At 50.6% G+C, this 25730-nt stretch overlaps 1 protein-coding gene across 11 annotated transcripts in view; it reads left to right on the top strand.

Annotated features, from left to right (window-relative positions):
• The window catches only part of Bin1 (bridging integrator 1), a 58612-nt gene that overhangs the window by 22363 nt on the left and 10519 nt on the right, over positions 1–25730 (top strand). For 8 of the 11 annotated variants that reach the window (XM_048442526.3, XM_048442530.3, XM_048442533.3 and 5 more), the window contains exons 2-11: positions 6995–7075; positions 13044–13098; positions 13231–13325; positions 13706–13801; positions 14798–14905; positions 15555–15647; positions 19975–20060; positions 20215–20290; positions 21805–21887; positions 24575–24722. In XM_048442526.3, coding sequence (XP_048298483.1) covers positions 6995–7075; positions 13044–13098; positions 13231–13325; positions 13706–13801; positions 14798–14905; positions 15555–15647; positions 19975–20060; positions 20215–20290; positions 21805–21887; positions 24575–24722 — 921 coding nt within the window. The remainder of the gene's footprint in view (positions 1–6994; positions 7076–13043; positions 13099–13230; positions 13326–13705; positions 13802–14797; positions 14906–15554; positions 15648–19974; positions 20061–20214; positions 20291–21804; positions 21888–24574; positions 24723–25730) is intronic. The other 3 variants (XM_048442529.3, XM_048442535.3, XM_048442528.3) reach the window with 1 other exon arrangement.

The raw sequence follows: 25730 nt of genomic DNA, 5'->3' as shown, positions 1-25730 counted from the left end.
ATATTCTAGTTGGTTTGCTATTACTGTAACAAATACAGGAGAAAACCAATTTTTAAAAAGGAAAGATTTAGCCAGGCGTGATGGTGAATGCCTTCAATCCCAGCACTCAGGAGGCAGAGGCAGGTGGATCTCTGTGAGTTCAAGGCCAGCCTGGTCTACAAGAGCTAGTTCCAGGACAGGCCTCAAAGTTACAGAGAAACCCTGTCTCAAAAAAAAAAAAAAAAAAAAGGAAATGAAAGATTTGTTTGGCTCATAGTTGAGGTATTTTAGTCCATGGTTGATGTGCTTTTTTTTTTTTAGTACAGCTTGACAAGAAGCTGACACAAAGGATTGGGACTGGGTGTACTGTAGCTCCTGGGACAGTGAAGGTCCACAGGGGCCAGTGGGGTGGGAAGGGCCTCGCTGAGGCCCCAAGTAGGCCAAGTGTCCCTTCCAGGCAGTACAGCCTATCTCAGGGACGTCCAAGGGAGATGCGTATCAGAACATTCTGGTGTGAGGCAGATGCATCTGGGCTCTGTGATCACTGGACTGTCTGCCCCCCTTTGTCTCTTTTCTTTCCCCTTTTCATCCTGGAGAGCTCTGGGGCTGGAGAGAGCAAGGCCCGTGGAGAAAGTGGGGAGCCCTATTGGGCAGGCCCTCTGCTCAGGGCGTTCCTCTCAACCCTTTGACCTAACGTCTCTCCTAATCTTGGGTTTACCTCTCCTGCCTCCTAACTCCACACCTCTGTCCTACACCTCATTTCCCCAGCACTGATGAGGAAGACCAGAGGCAGGCCACTTTGGAGATTTCCAGTTGGGAGTGGACCATCATGGGCATCTGTGAGCGTGTGTGCATGCGTGCATGTTGTGTAAATATGTGGGTAGGTGGAAGACTAAGAGACAGTATGGTTGGGTCTAGTGTTGCCTGCTTGGCTATGGAGGAAGAAACAGTGTCTATGCCCATGTCACCTCTAATAGTTTACTCAAATAGGAAGCTGATTCTAAGTGACTTTGGGCAGGTCCGACAGCCCTTCCTACCCTCTCTGGTCTGTGGTGGTCTGTTCTGGGCCTACCCTGGGCCTCACTGCACTGTCATGAGCCTTGGTACAGGCATCCCTGTCATTGAGTATGTGAGGATACTCTGGCCCCTTTCCTGCTCAGCCCACTTTGAGTGGGTGGGGCTCCCAGCAGCTCAGTGAGATCAGTAGGGAGGGGCATCTAGTCTTCTGATGTCTCTGAAGCTTTCTCCTCGGTGATGTCATGACAGCCTGCCTGAGATTCCCTTTCTTGGCTGTTGGTAGAACTTTGTATAGACGGTGAGGAGCCCTGAGTGTCTCCATCTTACCATTTTCATCGACTCTTCGCTGGTATGATAAAGGCAGTGTAATGTAAAAGAAAATGTTTTGGGGTCAGGGCGATGGCTCAGTTGGTGGAATGGATGCTGTATAAATCTAAGGACCTGAGTTCAGATCCTCAGCACCCACAGGAAAGCTGGATATGGTAGTGCATGTCTGTGACCCCAGGGCTGGGGGAGCAGAGATAGAGCCTTGGAGCTCATTGGCCAGCCAGTCTAGTCTAGTCAAAAAGTGATAACTTCAGGTTCAGTCTCAAAAATAAGGTAGAGAGTGATTAGCACCTGATACTGACTTTTGAGCCTTGCATGCACGTACACACATTTGCACACATCCTTGTGGACAAGGACATAAAGGGCATATACCATACATGAAGAAAGGAAGGAGGGGCCAGAAAAACATTTCAGTCACTTTGCTATTTCTGTAACAAATACTTTAGACAAACCTGCTTGCCAGTGCCCCTCCTCCCACCCTACCTCCATCCACAGGGGATTCTGCCTCTGGTTAGTTCTTTTTCCTGGACCCTCTCAGCCACCACATCTAGCCCATCTACATTCCTTTGTGTCCCCAGAAACACCCCCAGTGCTCAGGGACCCAACAGTGGCCACACTGAGCACCTGGGTAGCGATTTTCACTACCCTTCCGGTTTCCTGTTATGCTCTGTCCAGACTTCACATGAGTTCTTCCTCTAGCACCCCGCTTGCAGAAGCCCTTCCTCCCCTCCCGACTCCATTCACTGGAGACTCTGTCTCTTGGTACAGACCCGGAATCCCCCTAGTCCTTTTGTCCCTGTCTCTCCAGCCTCACTCTTTGTCCTCCTGCAGCTTACTTGCTGGAGCCCCTTCTCCCACCCACCTCTACTCTCTGGGACCCAGCCTCTACCTAAGTTTGGACTCTGTCTTCTTAAGTCTTTCACACAGCCCCTCTCAGCCTTTCCTCCTAGCCTGTCCGCATTTCTTTCTGTCACCCCACTGACCTGCAGAAGCATCCTCTACCAGGACCCCCATAGCCACCACATTTATCTAAGATCTAGAGAGGGCAACAGACGCCAAAGAACAAAACAGCCACTCAATGAAGTCAAGACTATGATATGAACACCTAGAAACACCCAGATCATCATGACTCCAGATGTCTAAACCCCAGTACAGAAACATAAAGATGAACAGCCAAGACAAATGCCTGCACCAGAACCCCACAACTCTACTGGAGTAGGCTGTGAGAAATGCAAATCAGTTGCTGCACAAGACAGGAACTTCAGAATAGCAGTTACGAATGTGTTCAAGGACCTTAAGAGGGTATGAATAAATCCCTTAATGAAGATCATGAGAACACAAAGAAGTAATGAATTGAATGGAATAATGAAAACAGTTCAAGGCATGAAAGTAGAAACAGAATCACTGAAGAAAATCGAAACAGAAACAAAACAGGAAGTGAAAATTTTAGAATGTCAAACAAAAACCTCAGAGGCAGGCCTCACCAATAGACTATAAGACATGGAAGACAAAACCTCAGGCATTGAAGACCAGGTAGAAGAAATGAATACCTCAGTCAAAGAAAATGTTGAATGTCAAAAGATCCAGGTACAAAACATCCAGGAAATCTGGGACACTGTGAAAAGATCAAATCTCAGAGTAAGAGAAATAGAGGAAGGAGAAACCTAGGCCAAAAGACACAGAAAAAATTATAAAAGAAAATTTCCCCAACCTAGAGAAGAGAGATGCTTATCAAGGCATCAGAAGCATAGAGTACACCAAATAAAAAAGACCAGAAGAGAAATATAGCACTAATAGTCAAAATCTTAAGCATACAGAAGACAAAAAATATTAAAAGCTGCAAGTGGAAAAGACAAAGTAACACATAAAGGAAGGCCCAGTAGACAACACCTGACTTCTCAATGGAGACTCTGAAAGCCAGAAGGGCTGATGTTCTACAGTCTGAGAGACAACAGATGCTAGCCCAGAGTACTGTACCCAGCAAAGCTATTGATCGTAATTGATGGACAAAAAAAAAAATTCCATGATAAAACAAATTTAAACAGTTTCTATCTACCAGTCCAGCTCTGCAGCTGACTTTAGAAGGAAAAATTCACTCTGAAGAGGCTAACCACACCCAAGAAGACCCAAGGAATAAATAATACCAGAATAGTGCATTAAAAGAGGGAGAAAAAACCCACATCAGAACAATAAAATAATAAAATCAGTAAATGATGTTCATTGGTAACTTGCAGTATTAATTGTCTGAATTCCCCAGTAGGATACAGACTAACATATTGGATTAGAGGGCAAGATCCATCTTTGTTCTACATCCAAGAAATACACCTCATCATCACCTCAGGGGAAAAGGATGGGGAAAGTTTCTCCAAGCAGATGAATCTAAGAAGCAAACAGGTGTTGTCATTTTCATATCTGACAAATCAGATTTCAACCCAAAACTTATCAGAGGAGGCAGGGGAGAACACTAAGTGTTCATCAAATGAAAAATCAACCAAGAGGATATTGCAATCCTAAACATTTATTGATACATCAAACACACGGATACACAAGCTCATAAAAAAACACGACTACAGCTAAAGCCACATATCAACCCTCACACAGTGATAGTGGGTGGCTTTAGTACCCCACTCTCACCAATGGACAGGTCATCCAGACAGAAACTAAACAAAGAAATACTGGAGCCAACAGATGTTATAAACCAAATGAACCTAATAGTGATTTACAGAACATTTCACCCAAGCATGCCACACACAAAATCCCTTCTCTGTACCTCGTGGAACTTTCTCCAAAACTGACCACATACTTGGACACAAGGCAAGTCTTAACGATACAAGAAAATTGAAATGACACCCTGCATCCTACCTGACCACCATGGAGTAAAGCTAGATATCAACAGCCACAGAAAGCTTACAAACTCATGGAAACTAAAGAAGCCTCTACTAAGTGAAACATGAGTCAAGACAGAAATTAAGGAGGAAATGTTAAAAGCTTTTTAGAATTGAATGAAAATGAAAACACAAAATAACCAAACTTATAGCACAGTGAAGACTGTTCACAGACAAGTTCAAATTATTCATAGGCAAGAGACAAGTTCATAGCATTAAATGCCTACATTAAAAAAATGGGACAGATTCCATGTTAACAACCTAATAGTACCCCTGAGAGATCTAGAACAAAAGGAGTAGATGATAAGAAATAATTAGATTCAGGGCTGGAATCAATAAAATAGAAACAAACAAGATCAATACAAAGAATCAATAAAATGAAGAGTTGGTTCTTTGAGAAAAATCAATGAAATTGCTAAATCATTAGCCAAGTTAACTAAAATATGGTTAGAAAATATGGTATGGAAAGAAGATCCAAATTAACACAATTAGAGACAAAATGGGGCATCGCAACTGATATCAAAGAAATTCAGAGAATCATAAGGACACACTTTAAAAATCTGGAAAACCTAAAAGAAATGGATACATTTCTTTATATACAACTCAGCAAAGTTAAACTAAGATCAGATAAACACTTATAGCTCCCAGTGAAAGAGACACTGTAATTGAAAGTCTCTCCAACCAAAAAATGCCCAGGGCAAGAATGGACTCGGCATAGAATACTATCAGACCTTCCAAGAAGAATTAACATCACTACTCCTCGAATTATTCCACAAAATAGAAACAGAAGGGACATTGCCTACTTCTTTTTATGAGGCTACCGTTATACTGATGCCTAAACCAAAGACCCGACAAAGAAAAAGAATGCCAGCAAATTTCTCTTATGAACATAGATGCAAAATTTCACAATAAAATACTTGCAAACAGAATCTAAGAACACATACAAAGATTATCCATCATGGCCAGAAACTGATGGTCAGGTACTGTTGCTGAAGACTGTACTTGCTATCTCGTTGAACACAGAAATCGAAGTGGTACCTGACGAGCCTTCACCTCCACTGCCTAGCGTTCATGGTACCGGAAGGTACTCGGCACACTACCAATGGAGAAAGGTAATCATCAACCCAACTATAAACCATGCGACCTACAATGGTGACCTGCCTGTGAGATAGGCTGGTGCAGTAGTGGCACAAACGTTGTGTGAGTGAGTAACCAACCATTCTCTGATTAGACTTTAGCTCCATTCAGTGAGACAGAACCCATGTCTGGCACTGCTCAGGTAGCCAAGAATCTGAAACTGGATAGACCATGGACCTAAGATAAAACCAAGTACTACTGTTTTACTAAAGGAAAGTAATGGAAAAATGACTACTTTTCTGCCACACCCATAGATCTGTTCTTTGTTCAGCCATCATGAGAGATGGAACTAATACAGAGACCCACAATGGGACGGTGTGCAGGGAGTGAGAGATGCTGAAGCTCTCAGTCCTACATCAGATGTCTTCACCAGGCTCTCCCCTCAGGGATCTATGGGGAAGAGGAGGCAAAAGATTGTGAGAACCAGAGATGACTCAATGAAAGCTGTGTCCTCCAGACACAGCAGGACTGATGTGTACAGGAGCCCTTAGAGATTGCGGCAGCATGCCAAGCGCTGAGAAGGGGATATGGCCAAGGGCTGCCACTCCTAACAAGAAGCAGCCTGCAATTGATACCCATCTTCAATGGAGTCTCACTGGGAATGTTAACCACACTTTGGGATAGACCCCCATGCCCAGCAGTAGACCAGCAAGCAAACTCTATGGTCTTCTTGTCTACTTTTTGTCCCATATTGTTTAGTTTGTGGGTGTCTTATTGGTCTTTGCTTGTATATTTAGATACCTGATTTGTGTGTGTGTGTGTGTGTGTGTTTATTTGTTTGTTTGTTTTTGTTTTTGAAAGAGAAAAAGAAAGTGTTAAACAAACTGGGTGGGTAGGGAGGTGGGAGGTTCTTGGAGGAGTTGGGGGAGGGGAAATCTGATCAGAATATGTGAAAAATTGTTTTTCAATTAAAAAGAGGCAAACAAAACAAGCAGCACAAAAGAGGACAGGCCTCTAACATTGGCGCGCATGTTAGAGGTTAGCAGTTAAAATCCTCAGTGGGTTTGGCTCATTGCTTTTAGGCCCAGGGCGAGCCTGTATGTCATCTATGGGGAGAACACATGGATAAAAAAGTTTCTCATCTTGTAGCAACCAGGAAACAAAAGGAAGAACAGGGGGCAGAGTCCTAGTCAGCCCTCTAGGGGCATGTCCTTAATGACTGAACTCTCTCCCACTAAACTCCACCTAATGGTTCTACCATATCCCAGTGGAACCACAGGCTTGAGGCCAAGTTGACACATGGGCTTTTGGAAGATAGTTGTAGGAGAGGTGCTTATTCACACTGATATATTTAGGGAGGATGTGTACATGATTATGTAATACTACAGTTTTATACAGGGAATGAGCACCCATGGGACTTGGTATTGGGACAGAGTCCTGGAGCCAATCACGTGTGAGTATTGAGGAGCCCACACAACTAAACCACTGTCAGTAACTGACCTAATCCATTAATAGTGATATCCGTTATTTATCCGCGAAGAAAAAACCCTCTTGGCCTGGTTACCGTCCATGGGCTCTTACCTGCCCACACTGTCTTGTTAAGATAACACTCTGATCGCCCCTGTGCCCCATCCTTCGGTGACTGAGCATCCTTCTTCCAGCCACCGTGCTTCTCGAGCTGATGACCTCTCTTCTCTCTGTGCCGGCAGGTCCTGCAGAAACTGGGGAAGGCGGATGAGACTAAGGATGAGCAGTTTGAACAGTGCGTCCAGAATTTCAACAAGCAGCTGGTGAGTGTTTCTGGAGGTGGAGCAGCGGCTGCCAGGTAGGGGATGGTGAGGACCATACCTGTGGAGTAGGAAAGCCCAGGACGGGGAATGGTGTGGGTTGGTGAGTTGGTGAAGGACTTCCTGGAGAGGCTTGCCCTGGTCCTGGCTGAGACCACCAGAGAGAAAAGAGGCCAGGTTCTTGGGAAAACCTGCAGTGAGAAGCAGGGAAGAGGAAGGCCGAAAGGACCGGGTACTGTGGGCCAGACCGTGGAAAAGCTCACATGTCAAGGCCAGTGGGAGCTAGAAGAACTTCTTGCTAGGAGAGGGGCATCTGTGGCATTTCATGTGGGGGTCCAAGCAGGCTGGTTTTGACTTAGGCATCATCCGGACATGATGAGAGCCCAGCTGTATGGCCGGTTCCAGCTGGTCCTTTGTAGATATCTGGTGTGTAGCTCCAGACAACACTGGAGAGCCGCTGTCTCAGCGTTCCCCTTTCCTATGTCAAGCAGTGGTCCTCAGAGAAGTAGGGCCAGTTACCCAAGGCCATTCCGCTTTGGAAGTAGATTCAGAGGCCATTTGTTTGGTTCCAAAGCCTAGATGCACTTCGAGGGCATCCTTGCAAGGACACATTCCAGGCTTAATTAAGTAGGCAGCCTGGAGGCAATAATTTAGTAGGGAGGACTTCCCTACTAAAGGGAACACCTTGAACATCCCATATGGAGATGACCTACACCATTCATGACTGGGAGTGGGGAAAGGGCAAGGTAGCAGGAGGGAGGCCGAGCTGAGTCATGGCCTGTTGCATCTTCAGGACAGTCCAGTGAGATTCTGAGGCCACAAGGATGGGACAGGGTATGGGAGGTGAGCTTAGGGCTCTACTGGAAACAGGGCAGAGTTGGCCCCAAACTGGTAGACTCCAACATCATGGTACCCTGTCTATAACTGAGGTCTTTGATAGCTTTAGAGGTGCCCATCAAAGCCTCTGCAGCTGTACTGGAACCCAGAAGGGTCTCATTGGCCTGGGCCTGGGATATGGGTGTGAGTGATAGCATTGATGGGAAAGAGCTGGAGTGTGCTGGGAGAGACCAAGGAGGATGCTGGGAGAAGGTTGGGAAGCAGCAGGAAGAAGAAACCATGTGAGGAGAGGGCTTAAGAATAAGTTACCCTAGTTTACCAGAGATGTCTAACCCAAGAGGTTCTCCAGGGCAGGAATGGGAGCCACCATGGCTACTTGTCCTTGGGCCAGGAATGGGAGGTGTTTCAAGGCCTGAGTAGGTTCCCTGATAGGGGACATCTGAAGCCTTATTTTTATCATCTGGAAAACCTAAGCATGAACAAGAAGTCAGAAGCCCTGGCCCCTCTGTTCCTCTGTTTCTGTCTAGTGTAAGGCAGGAGTGTCCCCTAATTAGTTCTTCTTCTTCTTCTTCTTCTTCTTCTTCTTCTTCTTCTTCTTCTTCTTCTTCTTCTTCTCCTCCTTCTCCTTCTCCTTCTCCTTCTCCTTCTCCTTCTCCTTCTCCTTCTCCTTCTCCTTCTCCTTCTCCTCCTCCTCCTCCTCCTCCTCCTCCTCCTCCTCCTCCTCCTCCTCCTCCCCCTCCCCCTCCCCCTCCCCTCCCCCTCCCTCTCCCTCTTCCTCTTCCTCTTCCTCTCCTCCTCCTCCTCTTCCTCCTCCTCTTCCTCCTTCTCCTCCTCCTCCTCTTCTTCTTCTTCTTCTTCTTCATGTTTTTCTCTTGAGACTGACCAGGACCCCTCTGCCTTCATCCCCTGAGTTCTGGAATTATAGGCTTGCTCTGCTACAGTCTATGTGTGCTTGGAATCGAACTTGGGGATTTGTGTATGCTAGGCAAGCACTCTACCCACTGAGCTAACCTCTCAGCTCCAGATGTTTTCTTTATTGTCAGATGAAGAAACATTGGGCTTTATAGAGCAGTTAAGGCCACGTGGTTAGATTAGGGGGCTTGGAGATTAAAATTAAAACTCTGGGCCTTTAAGTTTGTCCCAAGTTTACCCTGCCCTGAGGACCACCAGATGTGGTGAGCTTGGAGTGAGGATGCTGAAGTCTCTTTAAAGCAGGCTGGGCTGGTGGAGGTGGAGCACAGAGTGGGAGCTGGGGTCCCTATGGCCTGGCCCAAGGGAGCAGCTCTTCCTATACTTCCCACAGTGTTTATAGGCATGGGCTTGGGGTTTCTAAGTTATGTTCCAGAACAAGGAATTGAACCATTAACACATGGACAGTAACGGAGAACTCCTCTGAGTGAGGATGTGGATAAGGGAGCCGGGAAGAGCTCGACGCTCAATGACAGTTGTGCTGGGCAGATGTGGGTGGCTATACATGATGCGCTTTTTCTACGCATGCTCTGTTGCAGGTCCGCCATAGCTAGAGAGGGTTTCTTTCTGCCGGTTGACTTCTGTGGATGCTAATCCTCAATGCCTAATCAGGGTCACTTGTGCTTGGTGTCTGCCCCGGGGCAAGCCCTCTCTCCGTACTCCTGGGAGGGTTCTTAGGGGCTAGGCCCAGAGGCTAAGGTTAATCATGGAGGTTCACCTGAACTGGGGCTCAGCTTGTCCTGGGCTGGCGTGGCGTCTGACTGCTTAGGGTTGGGGTGGTGTGGAGAGTGCGGTTTTGCCGTCTTCTCTGCACCTCAGTGGCCCTCCCTTGGAGGTTCGACAGGTCTGGAATGGCCTGGTGTGGGAAGGATAACTTGGCAAGGGGTTGGGGTTGAGGAGTGGATTGCAAAGGGCGTAGGGGCCGTTGGCTATTCTTGAAGGAGAGAATCCAGGAGCCGCAGTGAGCTTGGTTCTCTGCCAGACTACAGACCTGGGATCAGAGCCGGGGTGTGGGAAGTCAGAGCTACAGTTCCTCCTGCGCCTCTGGCTGGTGCCCTCAGCATAGTGAGCTCAACTCTTGGGTGGTTACTGTAAGGCTGACAGTGTGTTCGGTCTTCAGGGCACCAGGTCTCCTTACTCCTTCTTGTCACCTCTAGAGGAGGCCGAGGTTGCCTGCTGTTACTTCCTCTCAAGGTTACCTAGGTGAAGACTCTCTTTGGACCCAGCTGGTACTAGTCACAGGTAGTTGACGTCTGCCCTGCCCTGTACTTAGCAGAGCCAGTAGGCTGTGAGGCGCCTAGCGATTAGGATTGAGGTCTGCTTTTCGAATATGCTCCGTTTATCCACACAAACATTTCTTACAATACCATGCTGTACAAAGATTATGGTAGACTCATGCAAACAGATGCCTCACACCAAGTGGCAAGCTGTTGGGCAGAAAATTCCACTGGGGAATCCTCTCCAGTGAAGGCTCTTGGGGAGCAGGTTTGACCCATGCTTCTGGGTCCTAAAGCTGTGGCAGGCTGGGAGGACGGTGCTGTTGGAAGTTCCCTATGGTCTTTGAGAGCAATGGTCAGCACCGACCAGTGCGGCAAAGGTGCAGAAGATGCAATGGTTGCTGGAGCCAAACTCACAGGGAGGCCACTCTCAGAGTCCCTTTGCCAGTGGGGATCCGTGCAGAGGCTTGAGATGCCGTGTCTCGGGAGCACCACAGCACAATCCTGGGGCCGTCTCCGGAGTTCTGGTTTTTTGTATTGTTCCAGTGGGTGTTAGCTCTGGTCTTCTGGGGCTCCCAGCTTAGGGCTGGTTAGTAATGTACAGGAACTGCCTTAGGTTTGGCTCATATCAGAGCCGCCTTGTGGTTGACTCTGTAACATGTCTTGCGAGCGTTACTTTGTTCCAAGAGCTGTCGCAGGCTTCCAGGCTGAGCTCCCACTTGTATAGCTGCTCTGATTCAGGACTGTTGGACCCTGGGGCTCACGGTGATGTGAACACCTGTCCCTGGCACCGACTGCCAGCGACAAGGATTGTGGCTGAAGCCCAATGCCCCTGAAAACCACTAGGAATGGGGAACCTCTGTCTTTAGGCTTAGGATGGGACTGAAAGGAGGAAGGCCCAGCAGGAGTGTATGAAGGCTGACTGGGCTTGATTTCCTCTGGCTGTGTCAGCTCCTTACTAACTAACGCTTGTGGGCCCAGCTGAGCGATGGCCCGGAATATTCTTCCCCAGCTGGACTCTAATGGCATTGTAACTAGAAACCAGGAAGTTCTAGAGAGCTGTAGCCCAGCTGTCCTGTTTAGGAGTGTCTGTTCTTTGTAACCCCTTGCTCAGTGTCTGGAAGGCAGAGGGGGCCTTGGTACAGCCGGCAGCTTGGGTAAATTCGGTAAATGTATAGCCAACCTAAGAGGGACCTCATGCTTGGGTACAGTAGGGGCAGGTGGAGGTAGGAAGGGGGCTAAAGGTGTGGCTGGGACGAGGGATGCCGAACAGGAAGAGAAGCTGGGTCTGGAAGGTTCTGTGGCGTCTGTAGCTATACTGAGGAGACAGTATAGCGTCACCTCGCGAGCATACTTTAATCCTCATCTATAACAGCGAAGCATTGAAGGTGTTAACGTGGGGGGAGCTTGGGAGAGCTGGGATTCTTCCTGTCCTGCAAGCTCTGGATCCTGCCTCAGAACACTTCTTGGCTGGGCTTTTGTTTCCTCATTTCATTTGTACTCAGGGAGCCTTGAACTTGGGTGTTCAGGCTTACATCTGTCCAGGGTTACATGCCAGGTGGTCCACCTCCATCATTTGCGTGTGGCTGATCTGTAGATTTCCCTAACTGCAGAGCGAAGACATTTCTAGAACAATCCAAACAACAATAACAACAAACAGGATCGTATACGCACAAGCGGCGCAGTGCTCTATCTGGATCTCCTTCGCGTTATGAGTAGTGGAGGGATGGGCACAGTGCACGGGAGGACTTGTGGGCCCTGTGCGGGTTCTGCGTCCTCGGCTTGTGCATCTGTGTGTGTGGGTATCTGACAGGGTTCCCAGATGAATCCCCGATGCTTCTCAGCGTACAGCTGTCCTCTGGGGGCACCGAAAGTGTGTCAGAGAGGGATTGTGTTCCTTTCATTCCCTCTGTTTTATTATGTGGTGTTTCGCGTGTTTTTCTTAAACTGCCACTGCCGGTGTCCTCAGCTGTGTGACATGGGATGTGAGACGGAGTACAGAAGACAAAACAGTCAAAGGATTCCTCCCGAGTCTAGTGGGGGAACCAGGGAGTTTACTGGAGCGAGCAGGGGTGACTCAAAAGCAGCTGTGCCCTGAAAAGCCCACCCAGCGTGGGTGATGACTCACCAAAGCTGTATCCCTGGAGTTTCCTGACTCTCGCAGGCAGCATGGCTGGCTAAAGAATCTCCTCTCCCCAGCAACTGTTACTGTTTATATAACACTGGGGAGGGACCTTATAAATCTGTACATTTCAGGAACTTCTTGGAAGCCATTGTAACCAGTTACACACCTAGCCTAAACCCGCTGGCTGCAGGCGCTTCCTGAATCTCCCGGGCTTTGTGCAGTGTCGAGTGCTGACCTCTTAGCACCCTTGTAATCAAGTGGTGATAGCATCCTTGTCAAGTGGTGAGAGTGATGTTGAGAGGCTAGCTGACCTCACAGCATCCTCGTCAAGTGGTGGTACTGATGTTGATAGGGTGGTACACAGGGCTGTGGGGAGAGGAGGAGGAAGGACCTGCTGGCACGGAGCAGGAGAGGTTGGAGGGTGCCGGGGTGAGCCAGGAAGGTGGTCAGTCCCTGAATGCTCCTGGAGGTGGACCAGTATGGGCAGAGATAATTTTCAGGCCAGAGTCCTGCACCTTCTAGGTCTCCTGTGGGTGGCTGTGGCCATGTCTCCTTCCCTCTCCACCAGAGAGAGAAGAGGCAAGATGGTTGCTTCCTGAGACACCACTGAGTAGTGGCTGACAATGAAGGGAGTAGCAATGACAGTAACAATAGCCAGAGAGCCGTGGCTGCTCTGCTCTGAGGCTCCAGCTTGCAGAGAGAGCATGGGTTGGCGGCCCTTGGCAAGAGGGAAGCTTGGTTTGTCATGAGATGGGCAATAGGAAGGATAGGGGTGGTGGCCGGTGTCCCCAGACCCTGACCTAGTTCTTGGCTTTTCTGGCAGACAGAGGGTACCCGTCTGCAGAAGGATCTCCGGACCTACCTGGCTTCTGTTAAAGGTAGGGTACATCTGTCTGCAAGGAACTGGGGCTGCAGAGCTTTGGGGCAGCTGGACCATGTTTGTGGTGCTGATGTCCAGATGGGAGATGCCCTGTTCCCACAGTACCATGTACCTTCTCCCTACCCCACAGCCATGCACGAAGCCTCCAAGAAGCTGAGTGAGTGTCTCCAGGAGGTGTATGAGCCCGAGTGGCCTGGCAGAGATGAAGCAAACAAGATTGCAGAGGTAAGCTTGGGAGTATGGCCTTGGTTCTTCCCCCAGGGACCCTTTGGCCTCAGCTCCTTTTCCCAGGGTGTCTCACCCTCGGGTGCAAGCTTGCACCAGATTCTCCGACACTCATTTGTCTCCTGGCCTTGGCCAAGCTGCCTTCCTTTTCTGCAGGCTGTGCCTTTGGTGCTCTTTACACCGGAGTTTGCGAAAGTGGATTATGGCCGACCCTGCCAGTCTTTACTGTATTTGACCCTTTCTGCCATCCCAGGGACACTGCAACCTCAGGAAACCAAGACTCTGAGAATCCACAGAGCTTTCAGGGGATGGGCTCGGGGACATGAGCTGGGGACTCTGTGGCTTAGCTCTCTGAAGCACTCCTGTTCCTATGTTTTCAGAACAATGACCTCCTATGGATGGACTACCACCAGAAGCTGGTGGATCAGGCGCTGCTGACCATGGACACCTACCTGGGCCAGTTCCCTGACATCAAGGTAAGAGACCTCATGGCCCACTGTCTTGCTTTGGTGGCTTGGAACTTGTGGAAGGAGCTGGAGTCTGGGAGAAGCCGGTGATGCTGGACTGGCTCAGCTGGGCGGTGACTGCCCTGTGCTCAGGTATCTGCTTAGCCTGGCAGTTGGTCTCTTCAGTACTGGTCTCTCTGCAACCAGCCACCAGTCGGCTTGCATGACTTCCTGGGGGGAGATAGAGGGCATTGATGATACACCACAGAAACAATTTCACCCAAGGCTAGTTGAGTTTCTTGGAGTTATAAACTAGCGTGAGTGACAACTTACAAAGGTACATCCCTGGAGCTCCCTGGACGATTTGCAGGCGGCATGGCTGCCCAGAGCATCTCTTCTCCCCAGTCATGGTTACCACTTATATAACCTCAGCCAGGACCTTAGGCGTGAGGATGTATGTAAGGCCTTACGCTGTGTATTTGGTAGGGTGTGTGTTGCCTGTTAACTCTGTGTGTATGTGTTTATATTATTGAATGTTCGGAAACCCAGTTGCTTCTGCTGGAACTGAATACATGGTTGGAGCCTTGTATGCTGAAGTCTCCACCAATGCTAGCAAACCCCTAGGTGCTGTATCCATAGGGGCTCAGGAGTCTGAGGCACCTAGGAGGGCTGGGAGGGCCGTCTCCCTTCTGTGCTCCACTGCAGATGTATGAAGCCACTGAGGAGGTTTCAGGAGAAGACCTGGGGCCTGTGAGTGTCTCTAAGGATCCCCCTGCGTGGTTTAAGAAGAGATTTGGCTCACATGGCATTGGCTAAGTGGTTCTGACGGATGGGTTTCTGTTGTCAGGAAAGTGGGTGAAATAGAGAGGACTGGTTGCCCTGCAGAGTGAGCTTCTACCTGCAGAAGGCGCTATGGCCAGATTTGGGTCTACTTCAGGCCTGCTGCGTTTACCTTGCCTACTTTTTCTGGGCCCAGCCTGGGCATCTTGGCATCAGGCCCCATTGAATCCTCTCTCTGCTCCCTAGTCACGCATTGCCAAGCGGGGGCGGAAGCTGGTGGACTATGACAGTGCCCGGCACCACTATGAGTCTCTTCAAACCGCCAAAAAGAAAGACGAAGCCAAAATTGCCAAGGTAAGGGCTGGGGCAGGGGTAGGGAATCAGAGAGAGGTTAGTTCAAGGTTCCCAGTTATGGGTGGGAATGGGCTGAGCCCAGTGCCAGATAGACGAAGATCCTTCGGGTGCCTAGGCAGGTGGGTGGGGGCTGTTGCTGGCCTCTTTCTGCCCCTTAGCCCTGCTCTGAGGCAGTTTTCCAGAATGAGAATAAACCCAACTTAGATTTCCCTGGCGTGGTGCTACCCTGCTTAATGCACCGAGCGGAATTCTGTCATGGGATCCGATATGACCCTGTGTTGCTGGAACAAGCCTTTGGGCTGCTCACAGGGGTGGCCACATAGTCCTGTGGTGAGTGGGTGGGTGGCAAAGCCCGGTGTGCTGAACTCCTCCTTCATAGTTGTTTTGCAGTTACAATTCAACCCCCCCTTTCCATGCCCACTTGGGTGGGGTTCCCCTTATTTTCGCAACCTCGGGAGTTGGTAAGGGGAGAAGCAGTACCTGCTTCAGGCTGGCCTCTGGATAGGGGCTGGCTTGTCTGTCTCTATGTGGGGTTGTGGGCTTGGTGTTTAATTATCTATGTCTCTTGTTTTTTTTTTCCTCCCACCTCCCTCCTGTCTTTCCATTCTCCTTTGCCTTGACCTCTCCTTCCCTTCCTCCCTGCCCCCAGCCTGTCTCGCTGCTTGAGAAAGCCGCCCCCCAGTGGTGCCAAGGCAAACTGCAGGCTCATCTTGTAGCTCAAACTAACCTGCTCCGAAATCAGGTGATACTGGCTTCTAACCTTGCACGTGCTGGCGCCTTCTGGTCTGTTCTCCGCTGGGTGTCTCTCTGCCCAGGCTCGGCAAGCTACCTTAGGATAAGGGAGGGCTTATCTTCTTTCTAGGGTTTGGAGGCAGACAGGGCTGGGGTCCAAGCTGGAGGCCTGTGGCATAGGGTGGGGTGAGGTGGGGCTTTTAGATGCCTCTGAGACTCCTATTATAGAGGTGACAACTGACGCTGTGTCCTGGCAGATTGGGGTCTAGGAGTTGTGGCTAACCTGGGCACCCACCCAGGTCTATGCTTTCTTCAGATGGCTGACATCCGGTACGGCCCCAACCAGGAACACCTTTGAGTATCTGCCCTCTCTGGGGGCTTCCTTTAGCTGTTTGGAGCTCCAAAGTTATTCTGGGTATTCTGAGGAGACGTATCTGCCCCCAGAGGCACTCTTACTCCCAGTATCCCGGAGCTGGCTGTAGCTGAGCGGGCCTCATAGCTCCAGCCCTGGTCGTTGGCCTGGCCTGCATGTAGGTGGTCTTTGCTACAGAGGATCCAGAACCCGGCCACTGGAGGAGACTCCAGGAGGTCTCTCTGTTCTGACTGGAATGTGAAACCTATCAGGGAAACCTGATAGGTCCAGATGGGTCCAGAAGGGTCATCCCTTGGTAGTTACAGGGAGGAAGAAGGTTTTAAGGGAGTTTCTATTGGATGCTGAGCCTGCCAGTGAATCTTACAGCCCTCTTGGTGTCCCGAACCTGGAACTGGCTAAAGTTTGGCTGGGGTCTGCTGGAGGTGAGGCAAGTAGACCAAGGGAGATGGGTCACATTTTGTTTTTCCTTCCCACCTTGCTGAGACTCAGGAAACCCTTTGTAGTGGGGATAAGGCAGGTAGTTGAGGCATGACCCAGGAAGAGGTTAGATTTCTCCTGGACAGTGTCCCATTTTTCCTGGGCCACCTCCTGATTTCGTCATCGCCAGCCACATATATCAAATGTCCAGGAAGGGGAGGGAGGGAGCTCCAACCTGACATGGCTAGCTGCCAAATTTCTGACCTGACCCTCTGCCTAATTTCCTGAAGGCCAAGGTTTGGGGCTAACTTGGGAGGCACTGTGGTTAGGAATCAAGGTGACTGGTCATTCTGAGCCTGTGGGCACGGGCCGACAGGTCTGGAAAATACCCAGGCAGCCTTGGGAGGTAGAGCAGGAGGACTGTCAGGCAGTATATGGACTGAGGGGGGATAGGAGGGAGAGCTGAGACCAGGTTTGTTTGTGCCCTCTCGACAAGGCAAGGAGCACTCTGAATGAGTTGGAGAGGCCCCTGGGATGGGGGTCTACCTGATTCTTTAGGACCCCTGAGACAGGAGTGGGCGGGGAATCCTGTTCAGGAGGGCCCTCAGTTCATTCTGGGAGAGCAGCAGGGGAAGCTGAGGCACAGGGTTACCTTATCAAATGCTGGGCTGTAGATGGTTCATTTTCCCATGACTTCTCTCTCTTCCTTTGGGACCTCCCCTCCTAACGCTAACTGGAAACTGTTGCAGCTTGGGAGTTCCCTTTGTCACCTGTGGGCAGTTGGCTGACTATGAGCTTGAACTGGAGACTGTAATCTGTCTTGAGAGTGGACTTGACTGTTTAGGAGACATTGTATCCTCTGCCCGCTGAGCTTGTAGACCTGAGGCTTCTTATGGGCCTGGTTGGTCCTGGGAGCTCTCCAGACTTGCTTGAGTCTCTTGGGCTTGCCTGCAAGACTGGCCCAGTCTCTCTAGCCAGCGCCTTGCTTTTAGACTGGGGAGGCGAGGGGCTGCTGGGCTCCTGCACTGCCCACAGCTCTGCCCTGCTCTGTCACTCATGTGCTTCCTGGGATGTGGGGTTTGTGGTATAGTGTGTATAGCTACCTTCCGAGTGCTTCCTAAAAGGCCAGGATATGAGGCCCAAGTCCAAGGGCTTTAAAATGGGCCTGCTCTTGTTCTATGCAGTGTTGCTAGGGCACCGGACCTGTGCTCAGCGTCTTGCCGCTCTGACCTGTGCTGCCCCAGGGGAATTGTTTGTATTTAGATAGACATTTCCTTCCTTCCTTCTCGTGTGTGTGTGTGTGTGTGTGTGTGTGTGTGTGTGGTACTGTCTTAGTTATGGTTTCTTTTGCTGTGATGAAACAGCAACTTGGGGAGGAAAAGCTTACTTTGGCTTACACTTCCACATCACTGTTCATCATTGAAGGAAGTCAGGACAGAAACTCAAACAGGGCAGGAACCTGGAGGCAGGAACCTGGAGGCAGGAACCTGGAGGCAGGAACCTGGAGGCAGGGGCTGATGCAGAGGCCACAGAGGGTGCTAATTGCTCTCTTGCTGCTCCTGGCTTGCTCAGCCTGCTTCCTTCTAGAACCCAGGACCACCAGCCCATGGATGGCCCCACCCACAATGGCCTGGGCCCTCTCCCACTAATTGTTGATTTAAAAAACGCCTCACAGGCTTGCCCACAGCTACGCTTTATGGAAGTATATTTTTCTCAGTTGAGTCTCCCTTCTCTCAAATGACTCTAGCTTGTGTCGAGGTGACACACAACTATTGAGCACAGACACCATCTACTTTTTTTTTTTAATTTAGTATGTTCATGCATATGTGGAGGTCAGAGAACAACTTGATGGAGCTGGTTCTTTTTCCTTCCCTTCTTCCATGGGCTTCAGGGCTTGAGCTCAGACTGTCAGGCTCCCATAGCAAGTGCTTTTCCTTGCTGAGTGTTCTACCACATGAGACAGGCTTTCTTACTGGCCAGAGACTCACCAAATAGACTGGGCGGGCTGGCTGGCAGGCCCAGGAGACTTTGGGCCCTCTAGGTAGGCAGGAAGCCCCCTTTAACATAACTACCAAGCAACCTCTCGGTTCCCTACTCTCAAATTCAAAGTGGGTTCTGGAGATCAAATGGAAGTCCTTATGCGTGGACAGGGAGCACCGCAAATTTCCTGAGCCCTCTTCCCAGCCTCACTTTTAAAGGTGTGTCATGCCCCCTCCCCTCCCCGTTTTTAATCAGGTTCTGATAACACACACCCAGGAGCCCATGATAATCAGAAGCCACGGGCATCCCTGCTTCCATCCAAGGCTTCAGCTTGGGGTCCATTGGGGCTGGGTGCTCAGCAGGCAGGTCCTGGTGTGCCTTAAAGCTGGATAGAGTGGCCAGCTCAGTGGGCCTGGAGGGAAAAAAAAAGTGTAATTTTTGTCTGAGTGGTGTTCTGGCCAGCTGTGGGCTCAACACCAGCCTTAGAATGGGAGGCTGCCGGGTTGTGAGTCAGACTTGACTGAGTCAGCCCAGTCTGTGTGACTGCTTCACAGCCTCACTGGTGCTGGGGTCTAGCGCCACCATTTGGTAGATGTGGGCACTTTTTAGAATAAGTGATGTAGGGAGAGTCATGGGTACTGGGCATGGGCACCTCAGCCCAGCTCTTTCCTCCTTGCCTAATTCCTTTGTCCTTCTTAGAGGTACTGAGCCACTGCCTCTGGTCCCTGGCTGGAAGAGGTCATAGGAGAGGGATTTGTGGGGGAAAAAAAGCTTCCCCAAGAAACTAAGGAGAAACTGGAAACCAAAGCCAAGTGGGCTCTGGCCCTAAGAAAGCAAGTAGGAACCTTCGGGAGGGGTCACAGAAAGCAGTTGCCATAAGCTGAATCTCAGGGCTGAGGGTTGTCTCAAGGGAGTTAATGAAAGCAGGGCTCCACTGAGTCTGGGGTCTGCCTTTGTGTTCCAGCTCTCTAGGTTGTTGGTGGCCAACCCCTGTCCCCACTCTGTGTATGTGTGTTTAGGCCAGGGACCAAGCTCCAGTGCTGTCCCTGAGAAGTTGACCACAGTAGCATTTTGAGACAGATCTCTCACTGGGACCCGAGGCACATGGTTCAGTTCAGCCGGCTAGTCAGTGAACCCCAAGGATCTTCCTATAGGCGCCTCCCCAGAACTGGGATTTCAAGTGTGTCCTCCCATATCAGGCTTTTTATGTGGATGCTGGGGTTCAAACTCGGGTCCTCCTACTTATCCTGCAAGTACTTTACCAGCTGAACCATCTCCCCAGCCCTTGTCTCCAGTAGTCTTGTTGATCTTCCCTCTAAAGTCTCCGTTTTAGTGACAGCTCAGCCTTCCCATTCCCAGAGTGTCCCCTTAGGCCCAGCTGTCGCAGCCCTCAGGTCTCCAGTGGGAAGTTCTGGGTGGGTAGCCACATCCAGTCTAGTGTCTGTATAGGCCCTGGGGCCTGCATCCAAGCAGGAGAGGGTGCCAGCTGTTTGGGCAGGTCTGCCTCAGTTCCCCAGGGCAGAATTCCAGGCGCAGGCTAACGGACTCCACTGCCTCTCTATCCCAGGCAGAGGAGGAGCTCATCAAAGCCCAGAAGGTGTTCGAGGAGATGAACGTGGACCTGCAGGAGGAGCTGCCATCCCTGTGGAACAGGTGAAGTCAGGAGGGGTCCGTATACCTGGTGGCCAGCCCGACCCTCTGTCCCCGCCTACCCACTCCACGGCTCTGTGTCTCTGAGGATGCAGCGTGCAGTCAGATGTGGTTCTCACCATGTCGCCTCCTCTCCCTCTTCCTCTCCCTCTGGCAGCCGTGTAGGTTTCTACGTCAACACGTTCCAGAGCATCGCGGGCCTGGAGGAAAACTTCCATAAAGAGATGAGCAAGGTAGGCAGAGCCATCCTGCAGGGCTAGGGGATCAGCCAAAGGCAGCGATGGGGAGCATGGGCACATTGGGGACGGCTGTGGGTGGTCCGGTCCAGCCCCAGCCAGCCGGGCCTTGTCCTGTTCTTCTTGCCTGGATCCATGTTGCTGAAATACGATCCGCCCCTTCACTAACTATAACAGTCTTCTCAGGCAACTCTGAGAGCTCCGGGCTAGAAACGGTGATGGATATTTTCCTCAATCTATAGGAAAATAATAAATAAGTTACCGGAATTTTTATAATAATAAAAAAGTCTCCTGTGTTTCTTGAGGTAGAGAAATGGGCTGCTTCTCTTCCTGAATCTGGCATAGGAGGGGCAAATGAGCTCACACTTGTATGCTGTGTTAGAATGGAAGCTGAGTAACATGGCCACTCGAGACATCTTCTGTGTTGTGACTCTGTCTCTTGGACTCAGAGGAATGAGGTGACGATGGTGGATCCCAGGTTTTGGGACTGAAGAGAATGAGTCGATTTGGGGCCTTTTCCTGACCACAGCCTACTGTTTAAGGCCTTTCTTTTCTTCCTGTTTTTCCTGCTCCTTCTTAAAGACTTGAGGCAAAGCCTACAACTCTTAGGTCTGGCGAGATGGCTCAGTGGGCAAAGGTGCTTGTCACATAGTCCTGGTTGGTGACTTAAGTCCCTGGAACTTAAATAATGGTAGAAGGAGAGAATCGACTCTACAGGGTTGTCCCCCAGTAATAAATACATAAGTTGAGGAAAAAAAAATTCAAAACAGGTATTTTAGGGAAAGAAACCTTTATGCAAAGTTAGTTCAAGGCACGAAAGGCACAATTATGTATTAAGTAGGAAAAAAATTATCTCTGCACTTCCTGGTGGTCAAAGCAAAAAGAGAAATATTGTCAGTGATGAGACCCATGATCTGCGTGGGGCAACCCTCTTGCCTTTTGGAGAAATTTCTGGAAGTTGTAGGATGATTTAGAAGCTTCTTGCCAAAGTGACCTTAATAACTACGGTTAACAAGCATTAAATCTGCAGTCTGCAGAACCGAGTTTTAAGAAATAAAATGGTGAAGTTCCTTGTGCTGGAAATCCAGCAAGGTTGAGGCCTCAGGCAACTTAGCGAGACCTTATCTCCGACTGAAATGGACAAAGAGCTGGGGATGTGGCCCAGTAGTAGAACATTTACCTGACATGTGCAAAGCCACGTTAGGCAAAAGCTCTACTTTTCCCCGACTGGGAAAAAGTGAAAACAGTGGCTTTTTTTGTGTGGCATTTAGGATATCCCTTTAAAGAGCAAAAGAGAAAAGGTGGCCCTCAGAAATAGGAGCTGTCGGCAATCCAGCTCATGTCCCCTGATTACCCTGTTGGTAATGGGGTTCATTGTGCTGGTCTTCTTCCTTTGATGGGGTCAAAGGGGCTCCCTCCTGGTAGAGGCAGGGGCAGCAGTGAGGAGAGGGGAGATTCCTGCAGGAGATGTGCTTGTCCAAGCCTGCTTCTGTTCACTCTTCCCCCTGCAGCTCAATCAGAACCTCAATGACGTCCTGGTCAGCCTGGAGAAGCAACATGGGAGCAACACCTTCACAGTCAAGGCCCAGCCCAGGTGGGTTAAGGCAGGGAGGATGAGGTCTGTGGGGCCCTGTGACTGACTTGATGGCCAGCACCATAGGGGCAGCTACGTCCTGAGACTCTCTCGTTGCCCCCCTTGGCCTCCATGGGTTCCACCCTGAGTTTCCAGGAACCTGCCTAGCTCTCTGCCCCCTGGCATCAGGAAGCAACCCCTGTAGTCCTGTTCTGTGGAGGAAAGAATGTGGCCAAGGGCCCTGCAAATGCCTGGGCCTTTGTAGAGGTAGAGGACAGGGTGGAGGTGGAGCTTGACTGTTGACAGAAGGTTGTGGTGCCTGGCACACCAGCCTTCCTTCCTCCTGCTCAAGGTGAGGGTCAAGGATGGGGGCAGTGCCTCCATGCTTTGTCCTTTGCTGCCTTTCCTGGGCAGCTGCTAGGGGGTCCTGTCTCCTGAGGGAGAGGGGAAGCAGCAGAAACAGCCTGGAGTCTGGCATTACACTCCTTCTGTGTGTGTGTGTGTGTGTGTGTGTGTGTGTGTGTGTGTGTGTGTGTAGGAAAGGTGGGGTATTGATTGTGTGTGTGTACGTTTGACTTGACTGAGTGCATGGGCCTTGCAAGCGTCTCTCACGTGTCTGCAAGGTCTCTTGCTTCTTGGGTAACTGGTCCACTGCCCAGAATTTTGAGGGTTTCAGTGAACCGGTCTTATTCTTTTCTCTGCCCTGAAAATAAAACATGCGATTGACAAAGAGGAGCCTGCAGGTGTCCTGGGGGCACGGGAGAGGGAGGAGGGGAGCAGGTATGCATCTGTGGTCACTTTAAGAAGACCTTACCCAGATGGAAAGATTGTGGGGCCCAGGCTGGGTGAGCAGGTGCTGGTCTGTACTCTTCACTAAGGTAGCTCATCTGTGGTCCACCCTGGCGTCCTGTAGCCTTCCAGGATTGGTTAGCAACTACAGTCTTGGCAGAGGACAGACAGGAGGAGATGGGGGGCGGGGAGGGGGAGCAAGTCCTGGGATGGGAGGCTAGGAGAGATAAAGGAGCAGGCTGAGGATGGGGGAGAATCCTGGGGAAGAGGCAGAGGGAGGAAGGCTGAGAACAGGTAGAGGACAGGGATGGGCTGAGGGCAGTGTGGGAAGGTCAGACAGGTTGCATGGCCAGACTAAGGGCGGCGGCGGTGGGGGAGGGCAGGTAGAGGGTAGGTCATTTCTTAGAGGCCCCTGAGCAGAGATGGAGGAGAAGGCTGCAGAGGAAGGCCTAGTTCCCATGGCTCCTCCTCCAAATGAAGCACCCACACCCCACCATTCCCACAGAAAGAAAACTAAACTGTTCTCACGGCTGCGCAGAAAGAAGAACAGGTACCGCTGCCATTGAGTGCAGTGCCGTGGGCCTCTGGGCCCCCCCTGACTGCGCATGTGCCTTGTGACCTGTGCCCTGCTGAAGGGCTCACTAACCCCTAACCTGCTGGTGTGTTCTGTTGCTTGGGGACATGTGTCAGCAGGGGGTGGAGGACCTGGGATATGAGGGAGGTAGGAGGTACAAGGCGGGTGGTTGGAGGGTTAGTGTACCCCTGTCCTGTGCACACCCTAGAGTCCACTAGCACACAGGTTCTCAGCAGGGACAAGGAGCCCCACTGTTAAAAGCATCCCCGTCTACACTGTATTCTACTTTGCTATATATTCTTTAGGGAGGCAAGTGCACCCCCCTAAAAAACAAGGCCTCCTCAGACTAGGCATCTCGGGGACCGATTCTAGTTGTCCTTCTAGAATGTCTAGATCTTCACATGCCAGCACCATAGCTGATAGTTACACGTGGCTCTTGAGCGGCTGAAATGTGTGCATTTCATTTGATTCTGGAAGCCATGATGGTGATGCTAATTTATTTAGATTGAGTAGACCTGTGGTGGCTGCCGCCTGCTGCCTTTTGCAGGCACCAATAGCTCCCCTGCTCCTGCATGTCCAGTGGCTGCGGTGTGTGTCCCCGACCCTTCCTGTCCCCAAGTGAACCCTGCTGCTCGCTTTGCCCTCTCTCAATGTCACTTCTCTGCAGTGAAGCCACCAGCGTGGAGCCGTTTCTCCAGGGTGTGCACTAAGTTGAGGAACCATGGGAAGGAAAGTACAGAGTTAGCAAGGGCTCCTGGGCTGTGGTCTGATCTGTGCAGGCAGGAAAGCCGCTGGAGCAGGTCAGAGAGGAGGAGGCTGGGTGGACAGGCTGCTGTCTGAGGACGTTTGGCTTGCTTGTACTGTGGACGTTGGGCGTTTGGGCATAGGCGGGGATGAGACTGCTTCTCACTGGTTTATCCCTGCTTTGAAGGCAAGCCCCCTCTGAGCCACACAGGATCACACCTTGTTCCTTTCACTTCCAGTCTACATGTGCACACAGTTCCAGAAAGGGATGCCCAGGACACACATCGGCACACAATTTTATATTTTTTTACATGTGGATTCATGGGGTTCATACATGGATGCACCGATGGATTACACACAGGGCCATGGGAGTTACTCATCCACACAGCTCCACATGTGAATCCCAGGAGCTCACATATGTACACAGCTCCACATGTGAATTCCAGGAGCTCACATATGTACACAGCTCCACATGTGAATCCGTGGAGTTGGTGTGTAGACACATGTCATTCCCCACGGGCACCCACAGGGCGCTCACAAACTGCTCCGCGTCTTCTAACCCTTGGTCCTCCTGACGTCTTTCTCCCTTGTCCTTCTGCAGCGACAGTGCCCCTGAAAAAGGGAACAAGAGCCCTTCACCTCCTCCAGATGGCTCCCCTGCTGCTACCCCTGAGATCAGAGTGAACCATGAGCCAGAGCCGGCCAGTGGGGCATCACCGGGGGCCACCATCCCCAAGTCCCCATCTCAGGTAGGCATGTTTGCTGTCTCTACGACCTAACCTTTTCCTTCTCCTCCTCTCTTGCTTTTGTCCCTCCCCCTTTCTCCATCATCCCCTACCTGAAGCCACACAGGTTTTGAGCCCAAGGTTCTACTCCATGGAAGACTGGTTCTGACCTCAGTCTTCTTGGGTTACACTGAACCTAGACTTTCTTGATGTTCCTGGTTTATGTGATGTTGGTTTCTGTAAACATTCCACAGAAGTGAGCGCCTTCCTTTTGCCCATCTCCCTGTCCTGTCACCTTGACTCTTTAGCTTCTATCCTCCCTAGTTGCTCTGGATGTTCAGCCTCTGTGTATCCTGCTCTCTCCAGATTCAGGAGGTCTTGCTTTTTGTCTGGTAGGGACTGGGAGAAGAACCCTATCAGATGGTCTCACAGGGTCATCGAGGAGCAGAAAGAGAACGGGCTCAGTGAGGAAAGGTGGAGGGGGGGCATGTACATGACCTCAGTCTCTCCTCTCTTCCTGTCCTGTCCTCTCAAGTCCTCTGGGTCCTGAGGTCCCAGGAGCTAGCACCTGGGTGGGGTTAAAAGAATTGAGTCCTCTTGCTTCTGCCCATGGGAAATTAGGGCAGGATGTCAAGAGTGGCATTAAGAACCCACACCCGATAACGTACTGCCCTGGTTGAGGTTGGGTCCCAGGCTAGGGCTGGGCACCCTTCTGTTCACTGAGTCTTTTTCACTGCCTTGGGCAAGTGGGTAGAAGCCAAGATTAGGGCAATCCTTCACGTGATCTACATGTATGTGGTCCTTGTGGGGACCTAGTTCAGGCTGGCTTCCGTAGGGATAGCTTGAGCTGCAGCTCCTTTTGGGCGGTCCCAGCCTAGGGAAGAGGAGGTAAGGCATGTGTGGGGGAGGGATGGGAAGGGGAGGCGGCCTTCCGCTCCAGGTTCCCTCCTAGTTAGGTAGGGCAGACGTTCCTCCAGTAGGCTATGGGGACATGTCAGGTGTTGAGACTCGCTCTGCCTTTGTTTACCCCCG

The sequence above is a fragment of the Myodes glareolus genome, chromosome 13 (assembly GCF_982192425.1).
Source record: "Myodes glareolus chromosome 13, mMyoGla1.1, whole genome shotgun sequence".
NCBI classification, from domain to species: Eukaryota; Metazoa; Chordata; class Mammalia; order Rodentia; family Cricetidae; genus Myodes; species Myodes glareolus.
Note: the sequence above shows the minus strand (reverse complement) of the source record. Positions and strands in the feature narration are given on the sequence as shown.